This window comes from Coturnix japonica, chromosome 2 (genome assembly GCF_054131305.1).
Source record: "Coturnix japonica strain WE chromosome 2, WE-NBRP24, whole genome shotgun sequence".
NCBI lineage: Eukaryota > Metazoa > Chordata > Aves > Galliformes > Phasianidae > Coturnix > Coturnix japonica.
In genome coordinates, this window is record NC_140664.1 from 135,273,940 (window position 1) to 135,299,142 (window position 25,203).

The 25,203-nt window shown below is 44.1% G+C and overlaps 2 protein-coding genes across 7 annotated transcripts in view; one reads left to right on the top strand and one right to left on the bottom strand.

Annotated features, from left to right (window-relative positions):
• The first annotated feature begins 146 nt into the window (after nt 1-146).
• Nucleotides 147-7,488, top strand: ACAA1 (acetyl-CoA acyltransferase 1). Of its 4 annotated transcripts, XM_015852912.2 has the most exons (12): nt 147-351; nt 479-572; nt 791-848; nt 1,267-1,346; nt 1,850-1,892; nt 3,085-3,183; nt 3,330-3,410; nt 4,394-4,584; nt 4,683-4,862; nt 5,313-5,368; nt 5,942-6,087; nt 6,317-7,488. In XM_015852912.2, exons 1-12 carry the CDS (start codon nt 163-165, stop codon nt 6,390-6,392), a joined length of 1,293 nt encoding a protein of 430 aa, XP_015708398.2. In that variant the 5' UTR covers nt 147-162; the 3' UTR covers nt 6,393-7,488. The 4 variants fall into 4 exon arrangements, with proteins under 4 accessions (XP_015708398.2, XP_085395189.1, XP_085395191.1 ...); XM_085539063.1 differs by lacking the exon at nt 1,850-1,892; XM_085539065.1 differs by lacking the exon at nt 791-848.
• Nucleotides 7,098-25,203, bottom strand: part of DLEC1 (DLEC1 cilia and flagella associated protein) — a 32,036-nt gene continuing 13,930 nt past the window's right edge. The window contains exons 1-23 of one of the 3 annotated variants that reach the window (XM_085539061.1): nt 24,706-24,843; nt 24,395-24,488; nt 24,025-24,155; nt 23,723-23,881; nt 22,247-22,386; nt 21,846-21,999; nt 20,607-20,717; nt 19,856-19,986; nt 18,861-19,046; nt 18,179-18,246; nt 16,908-17,059; nt 16,494-16,597; nt 16,103-16,173; nt 15,579-15,790; nt 14,438-14,572; nt 13,454-13,576; nt 13,017-13,111; nt 12,841-12,925; nt 12,130-12,333; nt 11,081-11,242; nt 10,636-10,789; nt 9,944-10,064; nt 7,098-8,312 (exon numbers count right to left, since the gene is read on the bottom strand). In XM_085539061.1, the coding sequence (XP_085395187.1) occupies nt 8,195-8,312; nt 9,944-10,064; nt 10,636-10,789; nt 11,081-11,242; nt 12,130-12,333; nt 12,841-12,925; nt 13,017-13,111; nt 13,454-13,576; nt 14,438-14,572; nt 15,579-15,790; nt 16,103-16,173; nt 16,494-16,597; nt 16,908-17,059; nt 18,179-18,246; nt 18,861-19,046; nt 19,856-19,986; nt 20,607-20,717; nt 21,846-21,999; nt 22,247-22,386; nt 23,723-23,881; nt 24,025-24,155; nt 24,395-24,488 (2,910 nt within the window). In that variant the 5' untranslated portion in view covers nt 24,706-24,843 and the 3' untranslated portion in view covers nt 7,098-8,194. Of the gene's footprint in view, nt 8,313-9,943; nt 10,065-10,635; nt 10,790-11,080; nt 11,243-12,129; nt 12,334-12,840; nt 12,926-13,016; nt 13,112-13,453; nt 13,577-14,437; nt 14,573-15,578; nt 15,791-16,102; nt 16,174-16,493; nt 16,598-16,907; nt 17,060-18,178; nt 18,247-18,860; nt 19,047-19,855; nt 20,012-20,606; nt 20,718-21,845; nt 22,000-22,246; nt 22,387-23,722; nt 23,882-24,024; nt 24,156-24,394; nt 24,489-24,705; nt 24,844-25,203 lie in introns of those variants that run through there. The other 2 variants (XM_015852911.3, XM_085539060.1) reach the window with 2 other exon arrangements.

Below are 25,203 nucleotides of genomic sequence, written 5' to 3' on the forward strand. Positions count from 1 at the left end.
TCAGCCCAGCACTTATCCTCTATAGATCCTCCCCACCCTCGGTCACAGTGACTCTTTCTCCATCCCCGCTCGGTGTCATGTCTCCGCCCGCCCCGCTCAGCTCAGCCCGTCACTGAGGGAGGACGAAGGCGGGGCGGGATCACGGCAGTGCATGAGGACAAGATGGCGGCGGCGCAGCCGGGCAGCGGGGCGGTGCGGCGGGTGCGGGCGGTGCTGGGGCACCTGTCGGGGCCGGGCGCTGTGAGGGCCGTCCCGTGTGGGAGCCGTGTCTCTGCCTCCAGCCCCGAGGATGTGGTGGTGGTGCACGGGAGGAGGACGGCCATCGGGCGGGCCAAGCGAGGAGGCTTCAAGGTACAACAGGGAGCCGCCGGCTCGTCCAGCCGGAGCGGTCACCTCAGGCTCCGACCCTCTGAGTTGAGGAGGGGAGGCGGCGGAGGGGGAGTTATCAGAGCTCACTGTTAATCCTGTGTGCTTGTAGGATACCACACCCGATGAACTGCTGTCTGCCGTCATGACAGCTGTCCTGCAGGACGTCCACCTGCGGCCTGAGATGCTGGGAGATATCTGTGTTGGTGAGCGCTGGGTGCTGGGGATGGCTTTGGGGGCATAAAGGGGTGAACATGTAGTGTTACAAAATCAGGACATCCTGACTGTCCCATGGAGGGGTTGGGTGCCATCCTGGTGCCCTGTGGCACCCAACCACCGCCATGGTGATGTTAACATCCCTTCAGCATCCCTCCATGTAGCAGAGCAGTGCAACCAGTGACTGGGCCCATGTCTTTGCACCCAGGAAACGTGCTGCAGCCGGGAGCTGGCGCTTTGATTGCGAGAGTTGCACAGTTCCTAAGGTAAAACTCTCACCTCATCGAGGTTCCTTCTTGGGTCTTGGCTGTGGAGCAGCACTGGGTCAGAGGCTGCCATGAGGCAAATCACCTTTTGCCCACAAATCAGACTTTTGGACTGTGCAGGGAGGCATTCCCTTGCATGCATACATTGCTAACCTATCAGGAGCAGCAGTGACCTGCTTACAGAGTGCTTTCTGAAGTTAGACCTGGGGGAATTGGCACAGAGCTGCTCGCAAATCAAGTTTGGAAATGATCGACGAACTTTGCTTTCTCTTGGTGCGGGACCAAATGGGTCTACAGATGCGTAATGGGATCTGTCTTGAGCGTGAGGGTTAAAGTTTAATCAGGTGGCTTAATGTTCTCTCGAGGGGTTTGCTTTGCTGTGTGCTTCACAGTGTTGAGCCTTTATCTTGTGTTCTAGTGGTATCCCAGAGACGGTGCCATGCTCGAGTGTGAACCGGCAGTGCTCCTCTGGATTACAGGCCATTATCAATATAGCTGGTAAGTGTATGGAGTGTTACAGGTCCTCAGTCCCATCCCAAGTGCTCATGTATCATGTTGATTTGTCCTCCGGTCTCTCTGAGCAGTAAAAACAGCCATAATGTCTTCTGCTGTTAGGAGTTATCAGTGGATTGTTGATGGAATGCTTTTATATCCCTGTGAGGCTGAGTTTACCTTTTCAGATGGGACTTGGTCTCCAGAAGATGAGTTCTGCCATAACTTCCGTATCTAGAAAGGCCTCACAATAGTATCATAGAAGCAGTGAAGGGACTTTTAAAAGCCATCTAGTCTAGCTCCCCTGCAATGAATAGGGACTTCTACAGCTCCATCAGGGACATGTGCAGCTAGATTCAGGTCAGGCTGTGGTTGGTCTTCAGCCAGGAGCACAAAGGGAATGCCCCATTCAGATGTAAGGCGTGTGTCAGCTTTTCCAAATCCAAAGCTGAACTCCAAGTGCTTTTGCTCCTGATGATAATAAGAGTGTCTGTGCACTGCTGTTACAGGTGGCATCCGAAATGGGTCATATGACATTGGCATGGCCTGTGGGTAAGAATATCTTTCTATGGCGCTTGCGTAGGCTTCCTGAAAGTAGTGCTCTGTCCTTCTGCTCATGTATGAGGAGTTAGAGGTCCCTTCCAAGCAGATCTGTGTCCCTCACAGGAAAGTGGTGCTGTCCTTCAGAGAATGGGTCTCTGAAAGTTAACTGGTCCAACCTCTGCTCAAGGATATCTTGCATTTCCCAGGGTTATTTTCTTCATGGGTTGCTCTTTGTGAATGCATTCATGTGGCACAGAGTAGAATTCAAATTCTCTTCCCATCTTAGGCTTCATGATCTGGGTTTGACTGTACAAGAGCTTGCTAGTCTAAGCGGTGGCTTTATATTTAGATGGTAATATTGGGTGTTCTCAGTCTGCTCACTCACTTGTAGGTCACAGACTGCTGCCTCTGGGATCCGTGTCTGAAATTCTTTGTGTTGCAAAATGCAAACGGCACAACTTGTGCAAGTCTCTTTGTCGTGGGTTGCTTAATACTTCACGTTGTTATGCTGTCAATGGGTTTTTAAGCTGTATCTGGCCTTTTCTGGGCTGTCATGGAATCACTGAACCATTAAGGTTGGAAAAGACCTTTAAGATGGCCTAGACCAACCATCTACTTACCAACCACCAATATTGCCCACTAAACCATCTCCCTAAGGCCCATATTTCCATGTTTCTTGAACACCTCTGGGGGTGGTGACTCCACTGGGGCAGCCTTTGCCAGTGTGTGACCACTCTTTTGGGTAAGATTTTCCTAATATCCAGCCTGAACCTCGCCTGGCATATCTTAAGGTCATTCCCTCTCATCCTATTGCTATTAACTGGGAGAGGAGGCTGACCCCCACCTCACCACAGTCTCCTTTGAGGCAGTGGTAGAGCCTTAGGGTTTCTTATCACATCTGAAGACTGAAGTGCCAGGATGGTCAGCAGTTCCTTGCTGCAGAAACATAAGAAATGAGGTGTTGACATTGATGTTGTATTATATAGCAAAAGAAGGACCAATTTAATTTGTTTTAGTTTGGTGCTTATTATGTATTGTTGCTCGAAGAGCTTCTGCCTTGGGCGGTTTTTACTTATTAATTGTGTTTCTTTAGGGAGATAGGGAAGAATGCTGTTGAGTGACTGAGTTTTGATCAGTCACAATTGGGCAGTGATTACAAATGGAAGCAGCAGTAGTAACTTCCAGTCTTTCCTGTGTTTAGTGTGGAAACAATGTCTCTCAGAAGTGCAAATAATCCCGGGGATATCAGCTCCAGCATGATGGAAAACAGCAAAGCTCGCGATTGCCTTATTCCTATGGGGTAGGTGCCAAGCAGTTCCATGTTGAGAAGTCCGCAGTCAGCTTTGAGACCGAAGCCACTGCCTGTAGCTTGGGTTGTTCTGGCAGAAGCCAACTGCAGCATCACTGGATGTGTCATTGGATTCATTTTGTTGATGTTTTCCTTAGAATAACCTCAGAAAATGTGGCAGAGAAGTTCGGGATTTCCCGAAAGAAGCAGGATGCCTTTGCCTTGGCTTCCCAGCAGAAGTAAGTGCCTTCTGTTTTTATTGTTTTACCTTCTGATTAAGGAATAGAGATAGAAAAACCCAGCAATAACAGAACATTGCTCCTCCCATAAGTAGTTAAGTACAGACTTCACCCTGGCTTTCAAAACTTGATGCCGTGGAATCATTATGGTTGGGAAAGACCACTGAGATCATCAAGTCCAACCATCTCGTGTTTGGGGTTGTATGCTAAGGCAGCCAGAGCTGCACTGGGAGGTGTGTGTTCTTGCACACACATACAAGTTTGAGCACTGAGTGCACCCGTGTTTAGCAGAATGTAAAGGATACAGCTGTCATGGGGTTTCAGAGTATTTTCATAGTGGCTTTGGCTCGGTGTCATTTTAAACTGAACGTGAGTGCAACAGCAGAAGGAATCTTTCCCAGGAGGAAATATTTGAAAGCAGCTGTTTGTAGAGAACTGCTGAGCTGATATGAGTGGCTTCACTGTGCTGCAGGTGTTTGGCTTCAAGTGAGTCCAATTCTGCCTCCAATAACCTTTGTCTTAGGTTTAAAACCATTGCCAAAGGAAGCAGACCCCTGGAGTCCCTGGGGCTTGTGGTGGTGGGTGAGACATTAAAGCTGGTGGCATCAAATAGTTAATCTGACTGTCAGAATTCTGTTTGAGCATCGCCCCGGTCCAATTATTTATCTGATACAGGAAACCACTGCTCAGGCCAGTTAACCTTTAAATTCTGGCCCTGCTTCTAAGGAACTTGGTGTGGCAGGCGTTCCCATTGACATTGAACTGATAGCACAAAAGGGTATGTGAACATGATCCTCACCTCTCACCTGAGGAAGGAGCAATCTTCTGGCCTTTGGCTCAGGATGCCTGTGAGCTTACTGAGCTGTCTTCAGCTCTTATTCCCCCTTATTTGGAAATATTAAATATTTCCATTTTATGAATTAAAATCGAAAGGGGATCTCGCTCAGAAGTTATTTTAACCTTCTGTGCTTTTCTTTTAACAGAGCAGCCAAAGCCCAGCAGATGGGACTGTTTAAGGCTGAGATTGTTCCAGTGAAGACCACTGTTCTAGATAACGAGGGCGACCAAAAGACAATCACTGTGCACCAAGATGAAGGGGTCAGGCCCTCTACTACCCTGGAAGGTTTGGCAAAGCTGAAGCCTGCCTTCAAGGAGAATGGCAGCACTACAGCAGGTCAGCTTTGTTCTTAAATTGCTGTTGTACCCTGGCTTGCCTGCCTTCCCATTCACTGTGCTCAGGCAGAGGAGGTGCTCATAGATTTCTTCCAACAGGTAACGCCAGCCAGGTCAGCGATGGAGCAGCTGCTGTCCTGCTGGCAAAGCGCTCCAAAGCCATGCAGCTGGGACTGCCCATCCTGGGAGTGCTCAGGTCCTTTGCTGTGGTTGGAGTCCCCCCCGACGTGATGGGTATAGGGCCGGCCTATGCCATCCCTGTTGCTGTACAGAAGGCAGGTAAGGAACCGTTCATCACTCACACAGTGTTCAGCACGGGGCTAAGCCAGACGGTGACTGAAATCTGAGGTGATTTTGTTAGCAGCTGGCAGCCAGAGAAACAGCTTACATTCAGAACCTTGAAAGGGATCCTGCCTAGGATCGCTGTAATACTCTTAACTTCTGAGGTATGAATTGTCATTTGCTCACCATTGAGAAGCTCAGTGCAAAGAAATCAAATCTAATTGGAATCTTTTCAAACTCAGTGATAGGATACCAAGGACTACAATGTTCTGCAGTCTTTAGATACTGTTATACATAAACATGCAAGTGAACATTGACACCCCGCAGGGTGTCTTCTTTTGCTGTTAGTGGAGTTGACATAGAATTCATAAATGAAGACTTTGAGTTGACTTTAATGCAGTGATAAGGCACAAATATCTTCTAAAGCTTTGCCTTTCTGAACTGTAGGTCTGACTCTGAATGACATTGACATATATGAAATTAATGAAGCCTTTGCAAGCCAGGTGAGTGATCATTATCACTTCGAGTCATTCTGTTGTTTTGAAACATTACTTTTCACTTTGGGCTCAAAATTAAGATTTGAATTTGTTCCATGTATTACATTTCTCTGTCCAGATGTTAAGTACACCTACAGACTGCTTTCATTCCATTCAAGTAAAAATAAGCAGGGCATTGTCTACATAGCTTGATTAAAAAAGAGACAACTCTCCACCTAGCAAGAGTGTGAGCCTTATGTTTGTATCCTTACACCAACTTGGGAAGTTGCTGTTTCACAAGGGCTGTGATTAGGTTATGAAGAAACTTCACTGTGTCTATCACAAACGTGTGCCTTGCCTGTTGAAAGCCCGTGGGCTCAGTTTGAGATGAAGCTGATAGGTTTAACTTGCTTCATGTGCTTTGGCTTTGTAACATAGTTCCCTGCTTTCCTCAGATCTTTGGAAGCACCAAGACATGCCTATGACTGTCAGCCCAGCTCTTTGTGTAGGAGATCATCAGTCTGCCCTGCAGCCCGCTGAGCTCTCTTGCTGGAGAGGTGAGAGTATCTCCTTCTTTGAAACAATCCCCTGTCTTTACAGGCTGTGTACTGCGTTGAGAAGCTGGGCATTCCCATGGAGAAGGTCAACCCCCTGGGAGGAGCAATAGCACTGGGGCACCCACTGGGCTGCACTGGCACTCGTCAGGTTGTCACTTTGCTCAACGAATTGAAGCGTAGAGGGAAAAGGTGAGCACCAAACAACAGTATTTGCCTTAAATGTATCTAAAGGTAATTTAAGCATGGTGTCAGTATGGGTTTTGCTCTCTACTCATCCCTTTGATAGCTTTGAATGTGGAGTTAGAATTTTATGGTGACACTGGAGAGCAGTGGATAGCTGAAAGTTACTGGATTTCTTTTCCTGCCAGGTGGTACAAGCCTGATGTTTATCCTCATTCCCTGTATTCTTTCATTTCAGAGCATATGGGGTTGTATCAATGTGCATTGGAACTGGCATGGGAGCTGCAGCAGTATTTGAGTATCCAGGGAACTGAACTCCAGCATACAGACAGCCCAACACAGCAGCTCATTCTCTGCCCTCTCCAATACTAGCAAATGATTCGCACTGTGAAATCAAGTGGATTCAGGCTTTTGTTACTAGATCTACACATTTCAGGCACGAAGTGTGAAGAAGCAGAATTAATCATACGGGCTGATCTGTGAGTGGAAGAATGAAAACCAGCACTTGCTTCAGAGCTGAAAAGCAGCCTAACATGAGAAAAGGAACGAGTTCAGCTGAAGTACAGGCCCTACGGTGGTGATTACTAATGAATACTTCTAATCTAATTCATCCCATTATTCTGTGAATATTATCAGACTGTAGTTCATTGTACCCTTTCTATGTGTGACAAATCTAAAACCACTACTCAAAATGAAAATGTCATTGCAGGGGAAATGGCTTTCCTAGGGTTTTCTCGAAGAATTCAGCATCTTGAAGGAGGTCTGGCAAGGCTTGTTTTGAAAGCAGGGCAAAGACTTCAGATTTCTATGATAACTTAACGGCACCTGCCCACTCTGTCACAACTTGGCTGTTGTCTTAAAGCCTCCACGTGCTGCAGGCTGTGCTTCAGCTTTGTGTGTTTTTATTTCTCTTCAACCACGCTCCTCTCAGACTTCCAGTGGGGCAAAGTGGAACGGCCAGAAGGTCATTTACCCAGGAGCAAGGTACAAAAAGGCTGTTGGGGTGCCTGAATGCAAAGGTGCTGAAGAATTGGATAGAAACGAAGTGTTTGGATGCGGCCATTCCAGCTTTTACAGCATATTTCTGTGAGCTTCTGTAATTCTAACGTAGAAGACAAGTTTAGGCCTAATGAGTTACTTTTAATATAAAGCAGATTTCAGCACTACCTGAACTTCAGTAATGTCCCAGTACTTCAGTGCTAATACTGATTTCATCTTGTAAAGTCTTACATTATCTGTTCTCCTCCTTGGGAATAAAACAATCACTGAAATTCTCAGCTAATGGACTGAAAAAGAAATGCAGTAATCATCTTTGACACATTAGAAAGGGTAAATTTGTAACTGATTGAGGTTCTTTGTCCTGGCTCTTGTTTTTTTTTTGCACTTAATAATACAAATGGTCTCCTGCAATATGTTTGTATTCTTTTCATTTTGATTGTTATTGCATCCAGTCTTACCCAACAGCCTCATATGAATTTAGAGCTCAAGGATGAGATTATTTGGGGGAAGAGATTCAAAGTAAATGGGAACCATGGGGGAGAATTAAAGGAATTAACAGGCAGAAGGGTTTCTCCTTGCAACAGCTAAAGGGGCTCAATACCCAAGTGTGATGAAACATGCAGGAGACCATGGGAAGTTAAGTTGGCTCTGTGGCCCTGCTTTGTATTCATGGCAGGTGCTGATAAAACAGCTCAGGAATGCTGGCCTATCCCCTAAGTCTGGCTAATTTTAATGTCCAACAATGTTCCCTCCCCCTATTCCCCCAAAAAGGGCAAAGTAAAATCTTTTTGAAGCAGCAGTTTCAGCTGTAATTTGCAGCACGTTTTGCTGTGCAGCACTGCTTTGGCCTAACAGTTACCGTGGCTGGTTTGCAATTTAAAACATCATTTTGCAGAGTGGTGATAAGCTTATCACAGCAATACAAGTCATAGCACAGGATAGGATTATGACTTTTCAAAGTACTGTGAGTGGGTATTTTTCTCCTCATAACTTTTTATTCTATTAAATTTTCAGTCCACGTGTAACAGCTGAAATAAAGGAAAGTAAAGGCTCAGCTGGCACTATTTTTGCAGCTGATTTTTTACCTTGACATTTGTCCCTCCTTCTCTTGCTTAAATCAATACATGTCTTCATACTTCCCATCATATGTTCCTTCTCCCCTAATCCGTAGCTTGCAGGGCTTCTCTCCCAGCATCCCAGTAATGGTCAAGATTGTTTTGTATTCAGTGTCACTCCTAAAATGGAGAGGGAGAAGACATTAACCATCTCTGTGTTTCAGGATGGGATTTAGTTTCCTTACAGAAGAGAAAGGAGAGACTGTAAGGTATGAACTGCTCCTCATCACTAACAACAGTGTCAGGTGTGGGATAGGGATCTGGCTTCAGGTTCACGTCCTCTGGCTCCATAGGGAGTGTTTTATTGGTGTTACTGGTGGGTTATTGGTTTCATCACTCAAAGAACTTGAGTGCGTTCCTAGCTGTGGAAATCTGTTTGAGTTCAAGAAATAACATGAAGCTCTCCTGAGGGTTTAGCATTGTTTAGGAGCAAGTACCTGCACTGCCTTGATGTGATGATACCTTCCTACTACAGTCAAGTTTGAAAAGTTGATCCCTTGTCTTATTGGAGTTGAAAGTCAATTAAGTCCAGGTGGAAGTCTTACAGCATAATCTGCTTAAGGCTGGTGTTAACCATCCGCATTGAGATCACCCACCTGAAGCAGTTCTCATCTAAGAGACTGCTATAGCAAAGGCCTACCTCTATTAGTCCTGCCACTACAAAATTCCCCTGCAGGAAGACCACTTGTCAGAATCACCTCACGTGTAATTATTTACTAATGTCATGCTGGTTCTGAGCTTTTCTGTGCTGGTTATTATGGTCCAGGGCCAAGCAGGTGGGCTGGCTGCTATGCAATTAAGGTCTGTGCTCTCTGGTTAAGTGCAGCAGGTGCCTGAAACAATCTGTTGGCAGACAAAATTAAGTGCTTCAGGCAGACAAAAGGAACTGCCAAACGATTTAAGTAGTGGAGAGTCTGAGGAGATCTCTGGTCCAAGACGTGCTCAGAGCAAGGACAGCTTAACAGCAGCTGCTCCAGTCCTCATCCCAAAGGTTTCAGTAGCTCCAGCAATGGAGGGCTCAGAGCACGGCCCAGGGGACCCAAGGTTACAAAGATAACTTACCTGCAATTTGCTATGTCTGACATCACTGTCAGCGTTCAGAGTTCACTGACAGCATTCCAACAAGATGTCCATAAATGTAATTAGAACAATATTGGTTATTTACAGGAAAGTTATTTGCATCCCCTCTCCTCTACTCTTTGCTGTAACCTGCCTGCAGCTCGTGTTCTCTTGGTTGTAAGGAAAACCTTTGCAGGGATTGAAAAGGTTACTTTTAGAGCACCTAAACTGAAAGGAAGGATCCCTGAGAATGGCTGCAAGACTTTGATCCTTCAAGCAAAACAAGTAGGCGTCTTACTGGAATTTTGAACTACTCTGGACATGTTTCTCCCTTTGTCCTTGCAAGGGGCTGGATGCATACGAGAGTTAAATCAGCATCTGCACTGAACTACAGGCTTGAGATTTGCCCTCTGTTGAAGCTCTGAACCTACAGATAAGGATTGAATCCAGTCTTACAGTACGTCAGACCAACTGTTGTGACAGCATGTCTAAAAGAAGTCCTGCATGTGGGAGCAGCACAGGGAATGAGGTTATATGGAGAAAGCTCCAGCTGGAAGCACCGGATTAGCAAGTGGCAGAAGCTGGTAACACAAGCAGGGAGCAGCACACCTCTCTGCTCTCCGTGACTTCTCACAGTGCAAGTCTGGCCTTCTCAGGGCGTAAGAGCAGGATTTCAGCTCTGCTAACTGTACCTTGCAGTAAAGGTGATCTGCAACATGTCTTTGGTAGGTTGCTCCCCTTCACGTGCCTCCAGGATACCGTTAGCAGGGGAGACAGAAAATACTTCCAGGTCACTGTGCCTTTCTTCTTGACCTGCAGTGAAGAAGGCAAAGAGCAAACAGCGCATCACAAAAGCTCATGTGTAGCTTTGTACAGCATATAGCACTCAAAACAGTTCACCTCCTTGCCTGCCAACTAATCAGTACATCACTTTTTGCACTGTCACAGGTTTTCTATGCAAGTGTCCAGTTCCTATTTTCATCCTTTTATCACGGGGAGTGATCAGTGTCCTCTGTGTCTGAATAATCAGACCCTGCTCTTCTCTCCTTTAAGTCCATCTGTTGTTAATCCCATTAGGCATAAATTCAAACAGCCCAAGCATGGAGCTGCTGCTCCTTGTTGCCTTTTGGGATTGTGTTTTAAATGAACATGTCCAGTGACAGGAAGGGCTGTGGTTGGATCTATTGGTTAAATCTGGAGTAAAGGCTGAAATCAGTAAGGATACGCTCATGTGAAAACAAAGCAACAACAACAGTCCTACATAAGTGAGAACAGAAACAGAGCCGCCATTGCGTATTGGCTACTGATTGAGTGAACGCATGCAGTCTTGAAAAAATATACTGAACAAACAAACTACACAGCAAGGATTGCAAAACCCAAATACCCAGCAAAGCAGTCCAGTAAATTCTGCAGCCACTCCTGTTACACAGGTAGACGTGTTCAGTCTTGGTCTGAGCAACAAAGCAGGTCTTGAAATCAACCATGTCGCAAGACAGCTCCAGAACTGGAACAGTGAGGTATGCAGTCACTGGAACCAGCTACGGAAGAGAGAAAGGGGGAAAGAAAACAACAGAACACCTTATTTTTGTATCGCAGAGTCACAGAACATCCCAAGTTGGAAGGGATCCCTAAGGATTGTTTTGTATCTACTAAACTGGGTTGTTTTTACCTCAAGCACAACCATAGAACCATAGAATGGCCTGGGTTGAAAAGGGCCATAAACATAATCCAGTTTCAACCCCTTTGCTACGTGCAGGGTTGACACCCACCAGACCAGGCTGCCAAGAGCCACATCCAGCCTGGCCTTGGCCTGGCTGCAGGGTGCTCACCTGGGTGCTGTTGTTACTGTATTCAATGATCAGATTCTGACTGAACTTCAGCTTTCTCTCTCCACTCTCAAACTGGAGCACTTGGAATCCAGGAAGTATTTGGGTGTCTGGAAATTGCTGATACAACAGCAACTTCAGGGTCGTGTGGAATGACACTTTCACCTGCGGGAAGAGGAATTCAGATGGCTGTCACATAAGACAGCACCACATGCAGGAAATCCAAAGTAAACAGCGCCCGAAGGCCTGAATGCACGTTTTCCCATGGGAACACAAAGGTGTCATGTCAGCAACCAAACTCCCACAGGAATAAAGTATTTCAATGGACACTAAAGAAAAAAGAAACGCAGCTATTTCCTATGAAAATAGTACGGAGCGTAAAGGTAGAAGCTGACCATCTAATTGCTGAACCACAATGGAGATACATTCTCTGGCAAGACAACGGTTCAATTCGTGAGCTTACAAATACCACGTTCCCAAAGGTGTCTCCTAAATGTTACACCTCCTTTCTTCTGATGTATGCAGAATTAAGACCTGTGTGCCTCTAAGTCAGGGTGAGCTCTGGAAATGAGAACCACGCTCCAAAATGCAGCTGAGGGTCGTTCATTCCTTGCACTGTAGGTAAATCCTGAATCCAGGACTTTGCTTCCTTTAATGTCACCGTGTGCACCCCAAGCTAATCTTTTTCTTATCCCTTCTCTTTGCACTGGCTGCATCTAATTTAAGGAGATGAAGGAATGTAGCCTTTTAATTAGTTCAGCATGCATTTGGCTATTGATTTAGGTGAGGTTCAGAAGCCACGCAGGGTTTTCCACCAGACAACAGGGTTGGAATTGATGAGGAAAGTACAGCAAGGCCACAGTGGAAAAATACTGTGTACCTGCAATATAGAAGGCTTAATCGCCATAGTTAGTACTTGCTAACACCACCATTTCCCCTGACACTGAAATGTTTCTATGCTGGTTGTTTTCCTTGTGGTTCATGTGGGCTATGCTAACACACCAAGTACTAAACTATCTATTCTGGCAGAGGATTATTATTTTTGAGCCTACCACCATGCTTTGCTGTGGGTAAAGCACAAGTTGCGGTTGCTGTTCTGTTTCTCCCTTCTCGCTGCGGGATGTTTTGGTGCTCTTCTTGAGATCTGTGCTGATCTCAAGGCTGAAGGGTGCAGTCAGAAGGAGCCTGAAGTACAGAGGAACCTGAGTGCAGTTGGTGAGCTTCAGACTCTGAGTCTGTACTGATTCTGTCAAAACCTGGTAGAGACATGATTCAGACAGGTCAGGTTCAATTCCCTCAAGAGCTTTGTGCTTCCAGCAGCACCAGGGATCTGAAGGACTCTGCCCCAAAGCAGCCCAATGTTTTCAAAATGTCTCAATTAAATACCCAAGATACAAAGAATGTCACGAGGTGAAAGTCTGAAATGACAAAGGGTGCAGGAACTGACCGCGCTGCTCATTCTCCTATCAGACCTTTATGTCTTAAAAGCAAATACTTATTTTTCTGCTTAAGAAACCCTCTTAAGGGAAAAAGAGAGAGAGAGAAGGACATGCAATAGGAATTATCTGAGCTCAGCTTTGCTTTTTCCTGGCTGGTCAGTACTTATATTCTTTTTGGTTTACATATCTTGTTATGTGCAGCATTGAAGACTGCAGCATGAGGACAGTGGTGATAAAGATGTGTTTTAAAAAGCATGTGGGTATAGCTTTGTGTATTCCCAGCATCACAAACCAGTTGAACACGTCTGTGCACGAGGTGCTTACTCCTAACAGAGGCTGGTCGGGTAGGAGGTCGCTTGCCATAGAATAAAACACCATTCCTCTATCATGATCCGTGTCCACTCTCAACCTGAATATAAAGAATAGGAGCTGGTCAGAGCCCTTCCCTCCAGGCTGCTTTATTCTGTGATTGCCCGTGCTGTCAGTGTGATGGCACTTACAGAGCTTGCCTTACAGCAGCTCGCATGTCAATCCTTAATGGTGCAACGTCATAACGATGTCTGCGATGGACTTTGCCAGGAACTGTTTTTACAAGCTGACAACACAATGGAAACAGAAATGACGTATAAATTACAGCACTAAAACATGAAAACCTACTTTTGGCCTAAGGAGGTGTTATCCAGAATGGGATTCTGCTCAGTAACGCATTGCCTGTTTGTAAGACATGATGGCAACATGCAAGGAACAGCAAAAACGCAGCAATAATTGGACACAACAGCTGCGTTTAATACACATACAGGCAAAACTTCCCCCAGGAATAAGGAATGCTAGGGATGTTTCATTAAATATTCAGTTACAATTCCTTCATGGACCCAAAATAGGAGGAAAGGAAGTTATTTCTGAATCATCTTTAGCCTTGCTGCAGCGCTCGGCTTACCTGGTCATCCAGGCTCATGAATCCCAGCACAAACCCTTCACACCGCACTTTAGTCACGGTCTCTGGGAGGATATCGGGGGTGAAGGAGATGCAAACGAAGCTGCTGCCACCTCCCGGAACCACCTGCAACAAGAGCTGCCTGTTTTGCAGTGTGGGCAGCTGCCTGGGATTGCACAAGCACCTCCCAGTGCTCTGCTGCTCCAGCTGAGTTGTACGAGCAGCCTAAAATCTCCTGGGGATGCCCAGGGCACGCACTGAGACGTCAACATGTGGCAACAAAACCGTTCTAATTATTTCAGCTGCAAATAGCAGTGCAGACCCTCCTTAACATCAACAGAGTTAAAGTACAGGCAGAGAACATCTCCCCTAAGCACGCAGATGTAGATACACACCTGTTTGGTTTTGGAAACACTTCTGCACAGTTCTTCCCTCTTTCACCCCATGATTGAGCTGATTCTCACACAGCTGACAGCATTAAGAGACACTAGAAACCATTTCTGAATGTTTACAAGCGTGAGCTGAGTATTTTACAGTTCTGTTTGCTTCCTCTTGACCATTTTTTTCCTATACATGACAGCACAAAATGTAACCAAACACACTAGCCAGCTACAGTGGATTTTTAGTGATGTATGGGTTGCAGAGGTTCTGCTTCCTTTAGGTGCATTAAGCAGGTAACAGCTAAAACCTGTTTGAAGGTCTGTGCATGGTGGTCAGACATAGACATAAACCTGAGCCAGGCCTGGGCAGCTGCACAGCTCTGCGCTAACAGACCTTCCTGGAGCAATAGTGGAAAGATGGAGAGAATCTCTCTACAGCTTTATCTTATCTCTAAGGAAGAGTGGCCCCTATTTGCAGCAGTTACTTCTGATACATGATGTGTTGCAGCTGTTTACCTAGAAGAGCAAAGCATCCTCCTTCTCCTTTGCCCCTCCTTTCCCCCAGAAAACACACTAATTCTAAGCACAAAGGAAATGTGCAGCTTACTATCTGTCTCGGAGTGATGGAGTAGGGGCTGTCAGCAGGAACCCCTTCATGAGGCCGTAGAAGTACAGAGACAATTTTCTGCATTGTAGGTTCTTGAGTGATTATTTCTTCCTCTTTGCACTCTGTATTTGAAGACTGTAGGGACAAAAGGGTGGGGAATAGTTAAAACCATTACGTTGCAAAGGAGGAATGTAAGCAATGCGTACAGGAATGTAAATGGTGTGTACAGAGAACTAACTGTCCATAAGCATGGCCAGCTTCAGTTTCATTCTTTCTGGCACGAAAACCAAACACATGGATGTGTCTTGGACACCAGTTTTTTCATGCATAGGTTTGCTCTCCCAAATCTGTCCCCAGACTGCTGGGAAAACACGCATGCTTGGGTCCTGTTCAGCAAAGAGAAACACTCAACCAAAACATCTTGGGTCCATTACATAAACCAGAACTTTAGGACAACAACTCTCCCTTGTTGCATGTGGAAGGTAGGAGGTCTATTTCAAAACAACTTTCTGAGCTGAAACAGAGAAAAGGTGCTTTTCGTATCTTTTCTGTAAAGCTTTTTGCTGGATCTTGCATTTCACCTTCCCCATCACTCCCAGTCCTTTGAGGCGTTAAGTCTCCATATCATAATCAAATTTTACATGTAATGATCTCTTATAACATGGTGATGTCTGGCAGTACCAGAGCTATCTTGGAAGTATGACAAACACCTCCAAAACAATGGCTGTCATTTGAACTTCTCAGGTTAAATTCTGCTCCCTGACTACAGCATATAAAGCACCCATGAGAAAAGTAGATCAAACTGAAGAGTTTTGGTTATCTTAATTCTATGTTAAAAACAACAATAACAACACCTACAAAAAAAACCACATTATTTATCAATAGCAGTCTTTAAAAAGTACCTGACCAACTTCTCTAACAACTTTAAGAGAAGCTGAAGAGCTGTTTGCTTATAGCTCGTTCTGGAAGCCGATTGCTGATAACTCCACCTACTGATGTACTGCCTTTTGACTGTGCGAGGAGCTGACATTTCATAGTTCAGCTCTTAGTTAAATGTTGTCTGTTATTGTTTTCAACTTTTTGTGCCAAGAAACCCATCATGTATCTCAGCAGTAGTATAAAAAACAGACTAACAGCTGACCTCATCTGTGGTTTGCAGAGCTGGATGAATGTTTCCAGAGGGAATGGGGGGCTGATCCAATCCTAACACGATCTCTGAGTTGCTACCACTTGATGCAGTCTCGTTTTTTGCCATGTCCTCAAGAGGAAAAGGGTCTCCAAAGAGCATCAGCAGGTCCACCAGCTTTTTATCACCTTCCTCTTGGTTGTAAGTTTTGAAGTCCAGGCGAATGTCTGAATGGAAAAGAAGAAAGGGTACTTACTGCTGGTCACTCAGAAGACTCATAACTTAGATGGCATTGGAGAACCAGACCAAGTAAAGAATCTGTTGTCTTGCAACTGGATTTGTATTAGAGCACATCTTAAGCTTTGCTATGGTTGCTAGAAGCCAACTAAATTGATCTGAAAGCATGTATACATATGTGCCATGCATATGGGTAAAATAAACCTCTTGGCCACTCTCCATGTTAACTGGTTGTCCTGTTTTTATTGCTACAAGGAGCACAATGTGAGTGTTGGTGTTTGCTGTACCAAAGTTCTTCTTACCAAAGGGAGTGGGATTGTTGAGCTGGACACTCCGAATAACAGGACTCTCTCCAGAGACATGAGAGCCAAACCTGAGGGGAAAACCACCATCAGAACACGCAGAAAATAACTGAATGTCTGAAACAAACTGTAATTAAAGATTAATTTAGAAGTGGGAAGTATATGGCTGTGGTGGCAGCAGATGCAGATGCCGGATGCAGATTCTTCTCTGATTGTTCCGGCAAATGCATAGGTGTTATAGAAGTGGATACTGTCCTTTGACAGTCACTGTGTTGCCATTACACCATTACATCCTCATACCACCACAAGAAGATGGGAGCAGGAGTAAATGCTGGCTATGCTCCAGCGGTATTTAATGGTCTGACTTCTCTGTCAATAGTTTGGGCTGTACCTGATTATGGGTCGCTGTGTTTGCGGTCCTGTCATCTGCAGGAAGATCGGGCAGCCCTTCACAGTCATTTGCATAGGAATTAATGTAGGTTGTAGATCTCCCACCTATTAAATATATATATATGTTATATATCTATATAACCAGATGGGCACTGTGGTCCTTTTCAACCCAGGCCATTCTATGATTCTATGGAAAACTCCCAAGGGATAGACATGTTACCCCAAAACCAAACCAGGCACTGCAAGAGCAAGCTGTTGTTCCTTGCATGCTGTTGGAACTAGCAGCATCTGCCCTGAATTCTTACAGAAATCATAATAAATGGAAAATGTGTTTTTAACAGAAAGGAATCCAGGAAATACAATTGGTGTCAAATCTGCCGTAGCAATATTTCACTTGAAACAAAGCCCCACCTACCTTACAGACAAGATCATCACTGTACTCTCCCCACATGTTGTTGTAAGCTGTTATTTCTATGATTAGCCGCTGGAAGGCTTGCAGAGTTCCTGAGGAAGGTTGTATATGGAAAGCTACTCCCTTCCCATGAGACAGCATCGCTGCTGCAAACTCTAAAGGAGCACAGCAAAGAAGCATTTGATAAGTTATGAGGAAATGGAACAACGTTAGTCTGTCACAGAGAAAACACAGGGCAGATTATTAGCCAGCGTCAATCAGGATAACTTCAATGGCTTCAGAAAAACCGGGATCATTGACACAGCCCATAATTATAACCCTTCAGTTCCCTTTTGCAGCGAGTTTTAATCCATTGGGGTTTTTTTTCCTTTTCTTTTGTTTTTATGAGTCAGTTCTTGCAGAGATTATTTCATAGATGGACCGCCTTCGGACAACCTGTTCCAGGACTCTTTGAGATGTTCAAAGCAGTGATTGGTTAAATGAAAACACACCCTCGACTTTAGAAAAATAAGCTGGAATTTGTGCTAAGTGGTTATCATTCTATTGGCAGCTGCCTGTTTACATCTGTATGCTGTTCGGGATAAAGAATGTGAATTATAAAGAGCAGAGAGGTTTTCCACATTCTGAACGACCCAGCCTTCCAAATCAATAGGCTTCCATGGAATCTGTCAGAACAGCATTTTCCCATTCTTAAGGGCTAACCCAACAGCTGAAAAGCTTTGTCTTTGTAATAGATACTAAACACTATGGCAAGCTACCAATGTATCCAAGTTTTATTTTGGATACACAAGATGCATCCACATTTCATGGCATTTTGCTCTCACTTCCCCCCTCCCTGTGTCCCTTGTGGCTCTCAGTATTATTGTTTTCAGTACAAAGCATCAGAAATGATGGATGTGCTGGGGGGTAGCTTCCCTACACTGGGGAAATAATATATTAGGGGGTTTGAAGGAGGAAAGCCTGCTACAATGGTATCAGAAGACTGCCCAGAAATGAAACAGCCAAATGTTACACATCCGTACTCTGTGCTGGGAATGAACTACGAGCAGAACCACCCATCTTTTGGGGTGAAAAAAAGAAAGAAGAGTGACCTAATGCTTCTGCAATGTGGAGTTTCACACTCGAGAGTGAAGTGAAGAGCTGGGTTATTTAATGGTGTCCATGTAGCCAAGTACTCCAACAACAAATTTATGTTCCTGACTGGCACATTTAACACAGCACATGGAAGTCAGTTGATTTTTGCCTTCCCTCCACAGCGGGGATTATCCTTGTACCTGACTGTGCTCTTTCAGCTGCATGTTTCGTGGTGGGCCCTCTCCTTTTCACCAGGTAGTTCGATGAGCTTGAAAAAGAAATGATCAAAACATCATAATGCTTCTGTGAAATGAGCATGTCTCTGCTAACACAGCATCTCCAGCTGACTCCTACATTAGTGGCCATTATAACTTAAAGAAAGAATACCTACTCAGTACTTTTGGAAAGTAACATCCTTAGGAGTGAATTAACTGAAGAGCTGCAAGGCTCTGTGTACAACCCAACACAACAGAGGTGCAAACCAGCCTATATCCACAATAGTGATGACAGCAGTGGTGTTTTGCCGCTTGTACTGACTACATGGGAGAATCACCAAGGGTGGAAAAGATCTCCAAGACGACCCAGTCCAAGGGTCCATCTATCACCAATAGTTCCCACTAAACCATGTCCCACAGCACCGCATCTAAACGTTCCTTCAGCTTTCATCTTTCTTTTCCAAGCTATCAGTTTCTGCAGGAAATGTGGTCAGCAAATTTCATCACCACAGTCAAAGAGCTTAAAAACAAGAACCAAAAAACCCAAACACTACAACGCTGCAGAAAGTGCATCTTGCAGCAGAGGAAACAGCACGCCGTCCTGATTTCAGTTTTAATCCAGACCTCCATTAGTATTTGAGGCACAGGGCAGAAAGGCAGGACTTACAGGCAGACAGATTGCTCTGGAGTAGGTGAAGGGCCAGTAAAATACTCAGCTTCTAGTTTGAACGGTGCATTGATTGCAGTGTGATTGGTAAGAATCAGCTGACGCTTCACTATGTCTTTCAGGGCAACTTCAGATCCAAAGTCCAAAAGAAGATCATGTGGGCTTTGTAATGTTTCTCTTCCATCACTGTCAGAAAAAAAGTATGACAGTAACAGCTCAGTTTTCTTATGCCACAGATGACTTCAAGAGATTTAAAATGCACAATACAACGTGGTTGTGAAAACCAGAAGAAGGGGAAGAAGAAGAAGAAGAACAAGAAGAACAAGAAGAAGACCAAGCAGTTGAGTTTATGTCATCAGCATTTACTACTTCACATCTTTTCACTTCTAACCTTGTAAGGATTTGTTCAGGGTAGAAAGTTGATCATGTATGATGTGTCAACTGACCAAATTAAAGCCGTTTTTACTTGTATTAAGCTGAAGATGAGCAGATTCGAAAAGAGAGTAATCATGCCACATACGAAAAATAAATCAGTCAGATATACCAAGTCAAAGAGAGGTCTACTGCCCTTTCTTTGATATTGTCTTTAATAGTGCAGTAAGAAAACAATGGTCCAACACACTGGATCTTGGTAATTCAGTAGGAACTGAATGTGCACATTTTTGGCTTCATAGAAGATAGATTCCTCACATATTATGATCCCATGCTTAACTTCTTCAACCTACTCTTAAAAGATTTGTTTTTTAAACGCTGCCTTTGGTGGTATAAAGCTGATCTTCATTGTATCCGGCTACAATAAAACTGCAGAGCTAAATGTATCAAGCTTTGCACTTCTCATGACATTCTTTAGATGCCTTAATGCCATCACACACTTTGGTATAACTGAGTATTCTACACATAGACTAGAGCTTTGCATCTATTAGAACTGTTCTGCAAAAAGAAATGGAAGATGAACCATTCTATGATCCTATGATTTTAATAATTCCTTGATTTACCTGGCATCTCCACCTTCACAAGGTACTGAGTAGGTGACATGCAGTCCTTTAACTTCTCCAGAAATGCTCAGAAAGAGGGGTTCAGTCATGTCTTCTATGCCACAGGAAAGGGCAAGGCCTTTCAGCTCACCCTGATAGGGGAAGAATCAGATTTCGCTGTGAATGGAGCAGAGATCACAAAGGAGAAGCAGCTTCATTAAGAAATCAAATTAGGAAATACATTTAAAGCTCACTGGAACAGAACTAGAAAATAATACTGAAGAGTATTACTGAATTGGTTTAAACATACAATCTACCAACAGATTTGCTAAGAAGGAGGAAACAAGCACTGCACTGGAACAGGTTGCTCACTTTCAGTCACTCTAAGTTAATGTTCAGAAAGCAAAGTTTTATTTCTACCCGGTTCTAAAGCCGGACTCATAGAATGAAACATGGCCTAGTTACACCAGCACTCTATTTAATTCAATACTACCATCCTTTTGGGCTCTACCAATACATGAATCAGTGCAACCTGCATAAAAGACTGTGATTCCATTCAAGGTTCATGCTTCTAAACATAGGTCTCCAAACGGGAGACCTTGAACTCATCTATAAAGGTGAACTCCAAATGCGAGTTCTGTATCTCCACTCACTCACCTTGTATCACCACTCACATCATATTTTGTATATAGGAATCCTTTCCCTTGTCAGATGGAGCTGAGGTGAGGATGACGGCACTACTCTTTTGATAAGCACCAGTTTTTATACTTACCGTGATGTTAGCTGTCAGCTCTATGCAGAACTCCTTCTCTTCATTTGGGGCTAAAATGCCACTGGCTGGAGTGGCAGCAGCAGAGCATAAATCTGCCTGAGTTCCAATGAGCTGCCAAGCAGAAGGGACAAACCCTCAGTTAATCTGTTGTTTCAGTAACTCCCGAGTCTTTCAGATTTTCCTCTTCTGATGTTAGAGGGCTATGAAAACAGTTATTCGAAGGTTCAGGATACTTTCCCTTAGCAATTCATAAAGCTCTCTGAGATGAGGCTTGCTTTGCAATTCCCCTATGGCTGCGAAGATTCTTCTACCTGGATTCATTTCAAGTGACTTCAGGTGCTCAACTGAGAAACCTGTACTGGGAGCAGAATTGCTGTAGGCCCTTTCACAGTCACAAGCCTTCCCAGGGCTAGGTCAGCCTACCCGATATTGGAACAAATGTCAGAGTGGATTTGAATGACTAAGGCACTGGTAGCATGACGTATAGGTTAAGCTACATAATCATATTTGTAGTGGGTGTCAAAACTACCACTATAGCCAACGTTTGGCGCATTCCAGAGGTCACTGCAAACTAAAGCAGGTATCAGTTTCAGAGTGAGCTGAATAGTTCTCTTGATTCCATTGATAATATGAACACATTAGGATTCAGTTGCTTAAACATAGGTCCATAGAGTAGTGTTTGGCCAGCATAGCAGGACTTACAAGAGACCATGTTTCCTAAGTGACACCCGGAGGTCACAAAAAACGTCCTACAGCTCTCAGAATGACACCAGACAGCTATATTCTGGTAACTGACCTCCTGTCACTGAAAAGGAAGTTCAGACAGTAGCCCACATATTGATATTAAATTTAGGAGTCCTAATCTGTGAGCTCAAACCCACCTGGAATGTAGATTTCAATTTTAGACACTACCCAAAGGCAATGCTGCTGCTTTGCTCTACTGAACTAAATGCAAATACCTGAATGGCTACAATACTTTGTTTAATGCAGCTTTCAGTCTGTTTTCCCCTCCCACTTTGCCCACACCACCCTCCAAGAAGGGATCAACAGCCAGTAACTACATATTAGCATCAACGGGTAGATAATCTTTTCATAAAGTCTGGTCTGAAGCCAAAGTCATAAGCCAGAAGACAGGAATCACTAGTCAAAGGACACACCAGAAAAGCTTTTAATTATTATTTGTATTTTGATGGAAATTCCAGACCTGATTTATTCTTCGCCCATTAGAAACACACTTACATTTCCCCATGAGTATTTTGCTGGCAGCCGGGTCTGGTTGAAAAGTTTGCTTGTTGCTTTGACAGGAATTCCAGTATACATTTCAGTGAGCACTAGATGACTAGAGATCAGGCATGCCTGGGGGGTCTGAACTTCAACAGAAACAGGAAGGTAACTGGAAGTAAACACACAGATGGCCTATTGTTATCGTTAATGAGATGTGCTAGACATACAACAGCATGCTGGAAAGAATGATGATTGTGTTTACTTAGCAATATCAGTGATTAGCTGGTTCTTTGATAAGTTACATGAGCCCATTCTGAGTTTTTGCAATATATTTTTGTTTTAGGAGACAAACCTACCCATGCTGAAAATCACATGTCAGGAAAAAATAAAGTAGAATGTGCCTTTTTCCCCCTTACCTTCTTTCTCCATTTTCTATTTCTAGTTCTAATACCGTATGGAGACGCTGACACAGCAACGATGTGTACTGAACTGACACAGTGCATGTGCCCAAAGGAGGTATTTTTTCAGCAGATGGTTGAATGGTAAAGGAAGATACCTGTGAGACAAGAGAGGGAATAGGAATGTTTTTGATGCCCATAAAGCAAATGTAAAATGCTGTACCTATAAATTTCAACTGAGATTCAAGTGTATCCAGTTTTTCCTCAGACATGTCATATTTCTCTGCTCCTGATGTCCCATCTGGGTAGATTTTACTACACGCAATGATAGCTTAGTGAAAACCTGGCTAGACAAGGAGGAGGTAATTAGCATCTATGGGGACATCTAGTAAAACAGCCATGAGTTAAGAGAAGGGCTGCCAAAACCAAGGACTTAAAAAGGATTCCTGTGCATGGAGCAAAGGGGAGCGCAAAGGTATCAGCACTAGTAGCAGTGTTTATTTCCAGAGAGGCTGAGCAGCAGCCATGCAAAGTGCCAAGGGGAGATTCTTGGACAGAGAGTCAAAAAAGGAAGGTTGGAAGAGCAGAAATAAATGGAAAAAGCACCAGTGTGTGACAAGGTCTGGAGAGATTCAGGAAAAGGAAAGAGGCAGCTTTTATACAGGAGGAAGCAAGAAATTGATCGATCATCTCTGCTGCGATATGAATGGGTTCTGGGGTGATACATTCAACAGATTAAGTCTCTACAATCTCTGGGGTCCTGGGAAGGGTTGAGAATGCAGGGAACAAAGGAATAACAAAGTGAGAAAGAAGGGTTTGAGGACTGTGAGGAATGTATCCTGATTCAGGCGTTATATTTTATATTATAGTTGTTTTGGGGAAAAGAGACAGACAAGTGCACATTCATTTTTGCCACAATAACAGCAAACAATTCCCTGTATGGTCAGTTATGTAAAGAGATCCTCAAGCAGAGTTTGGGGTTTATTACTAGAGAAAGCACTCATCCTAAACTTTGGATACCCTCACTTCGCTTTAATGTCAATGGTGTGGGAACAGTGCTGAGCAGCCTTATCAGAATGATAAGGTCTTACTCCCTTACATACATCAGCAGCAGCCTAAATCCCTGACACAGAGGAAGTACTCCATGACTCTTTCAATCATGTTGAAATTAACAAAAGTCTTACAAAACCCCAAATTTCAAATAGATTTAATTTCTAAACAAATTTATGGACTTCACAGAGTCACGGATTGGTTTGGGTTGGAAGGGACCCTTAAGACCACATAGTTCCAACCCCCTGTTGTAAGCAGGGCCACCTCCCTCTAGACCAGGTTGCTCACAGCCCCATCCAGCCTGGCCTTAAGTAACTACAGAACCAGCTGCATAAGGAACTGCAAAAATCAAAACTTTTCGTATCTGGAAGGAAAAGTACAGCTGCTAAGTCTGAGGAAGAAATAGCTAAAGAAGGAGCATGGCAAGCTGTAGCAGTAACTTACCTCCTCATTCCTTTCAGCAAGACAAACCTGGCTTTCTTGCATGCTCCACCGTGCTGGCAGCTGGCACAGATTGTAAATCTCAAAGGTTCCTACCACGCTCTCACCTGGCTTAGTCAAACCTAAGCAGAGTGAGGGAACACTGATATGAAGAAGAGGACCCTAGAACAGCAGAAAACAGAACTCCTTAATTAAAAAGCATACACTAGGCTAAGATTAATGTTCTAATTCACAGAGAAGAGCAGAAAGCAAATGCTTTGTGTGCAATACAGAGAGTGGCCATGCAACACCTGGCTGGTTCTTACCTTAAAAGCAGCCTCAATGTGCAGCACAACTGGCTCTGCAGAGTGTTTGATGTGACACTGCAGGTTATGGCTGACAGACCCAGGTCTGGTTCCAGTAATCCTAAATTCAAATTCACAGTGTTTATTCTTATCTAGAAAACAAAGCAAAAATATAGAATCAAAGTCTTTCCCTCTTCAACAGAAATAAGACTTAGTAAGGCTGGAACTGAAGCTCTTGGAGCCAAATGAAGCCTCCTGCTGACTCCAGCAGGCTGGGGATCAGGCCTGTCTGACACCTTGCAATATAATGTTCCACAACTCTGCTTATCCACTTATATCCACTTAATTATGTCTATCATTAACTGATACTTGTAAGTCACAGAAACTTTACCTATGACACCAGTAGGAGGTTCAACTTCCATAATGGCACAGTCTGTGGTATTCTCCCATGCGAACTCAATCAATGTCTTGCTGTTATTCCACATCTAAAACAATTAAAATTAACAAGTTAATAAACACCAGAATCTTGCACAGCCACAAGTCCATTTGCTGAGAGCAGTGATGCTCTGTGATCTAGGCATTGCAAATCTCACATCGCATACTTATATTGCAAACTTTAACAACATCCTGATCACCAATAAATGGCTATTGCTAATAGACCCATTTTTCCCCAGCTGAAACTAGAATCAAAAGGATCGTGACCTATAGTGAAATGAATGCTAAGCGAGTGGATTGCAGCAGAAGCTCATCCCCTAATATTCAAGCAGAAGTTAACAGAATCTGCAGCCACAGAAATAGGTCTAAGAAGCTTCAGCAGAAGTGATTTCTGTAGCTTTCCTGCTGTAGACCTTTAAACAAACTGTGTCTCTGTTACAAAGCAATTTAATCATCCGTGGCTTAATTCCTCCCAGCTGGAATAATCTTACACTGCAGCAAGGCTGGCAGATGGATAAGCACTGGTTTGTGACCCAGAAAAGCATCTACAAGTGTAATACTCTGCAATATCAAACCTCAGAGAGGAAAACAGAGCAAAGCCCTGTGCCTGGAATGCAGGGCTGAGGAGGCCTGCTAGGGCATTTCAACATGGTACTCATGGCCTCCTTTAAAAATAGTTAGGAAAAATTAAAATCACATGGATCATCTGATATCTTCTAACAATTCCTGTGATAGCCAGAGTCACAAAGCGACCAATATAAATGA

Excerpts from the sequence above, each read along its gene's own strand:
- ACAA1 (XM_015852912.2), top strand. The coding sequence starts at position 163 with ATGGCGGCGGCGCAGCCGGGCAGCGGGGCGGTGCGGCGGGTGCGGGCG. Across the intron at positions 1,893-3,084 it reads GACATTGGCATGGCCTGTGG|TGTGGAAACAATGTCTCTCA; the intron begins GTAAGAATATCT and ends TCCTGTGTTTAG. Across the intron at positions 3,184-3,329 it reads GATTGCCTTATTCCTATGGG|AATAACCTCAGAAAATGTGG; the intron begins GTAGGTGCCAAG and ends TGTTTTCCTTAG.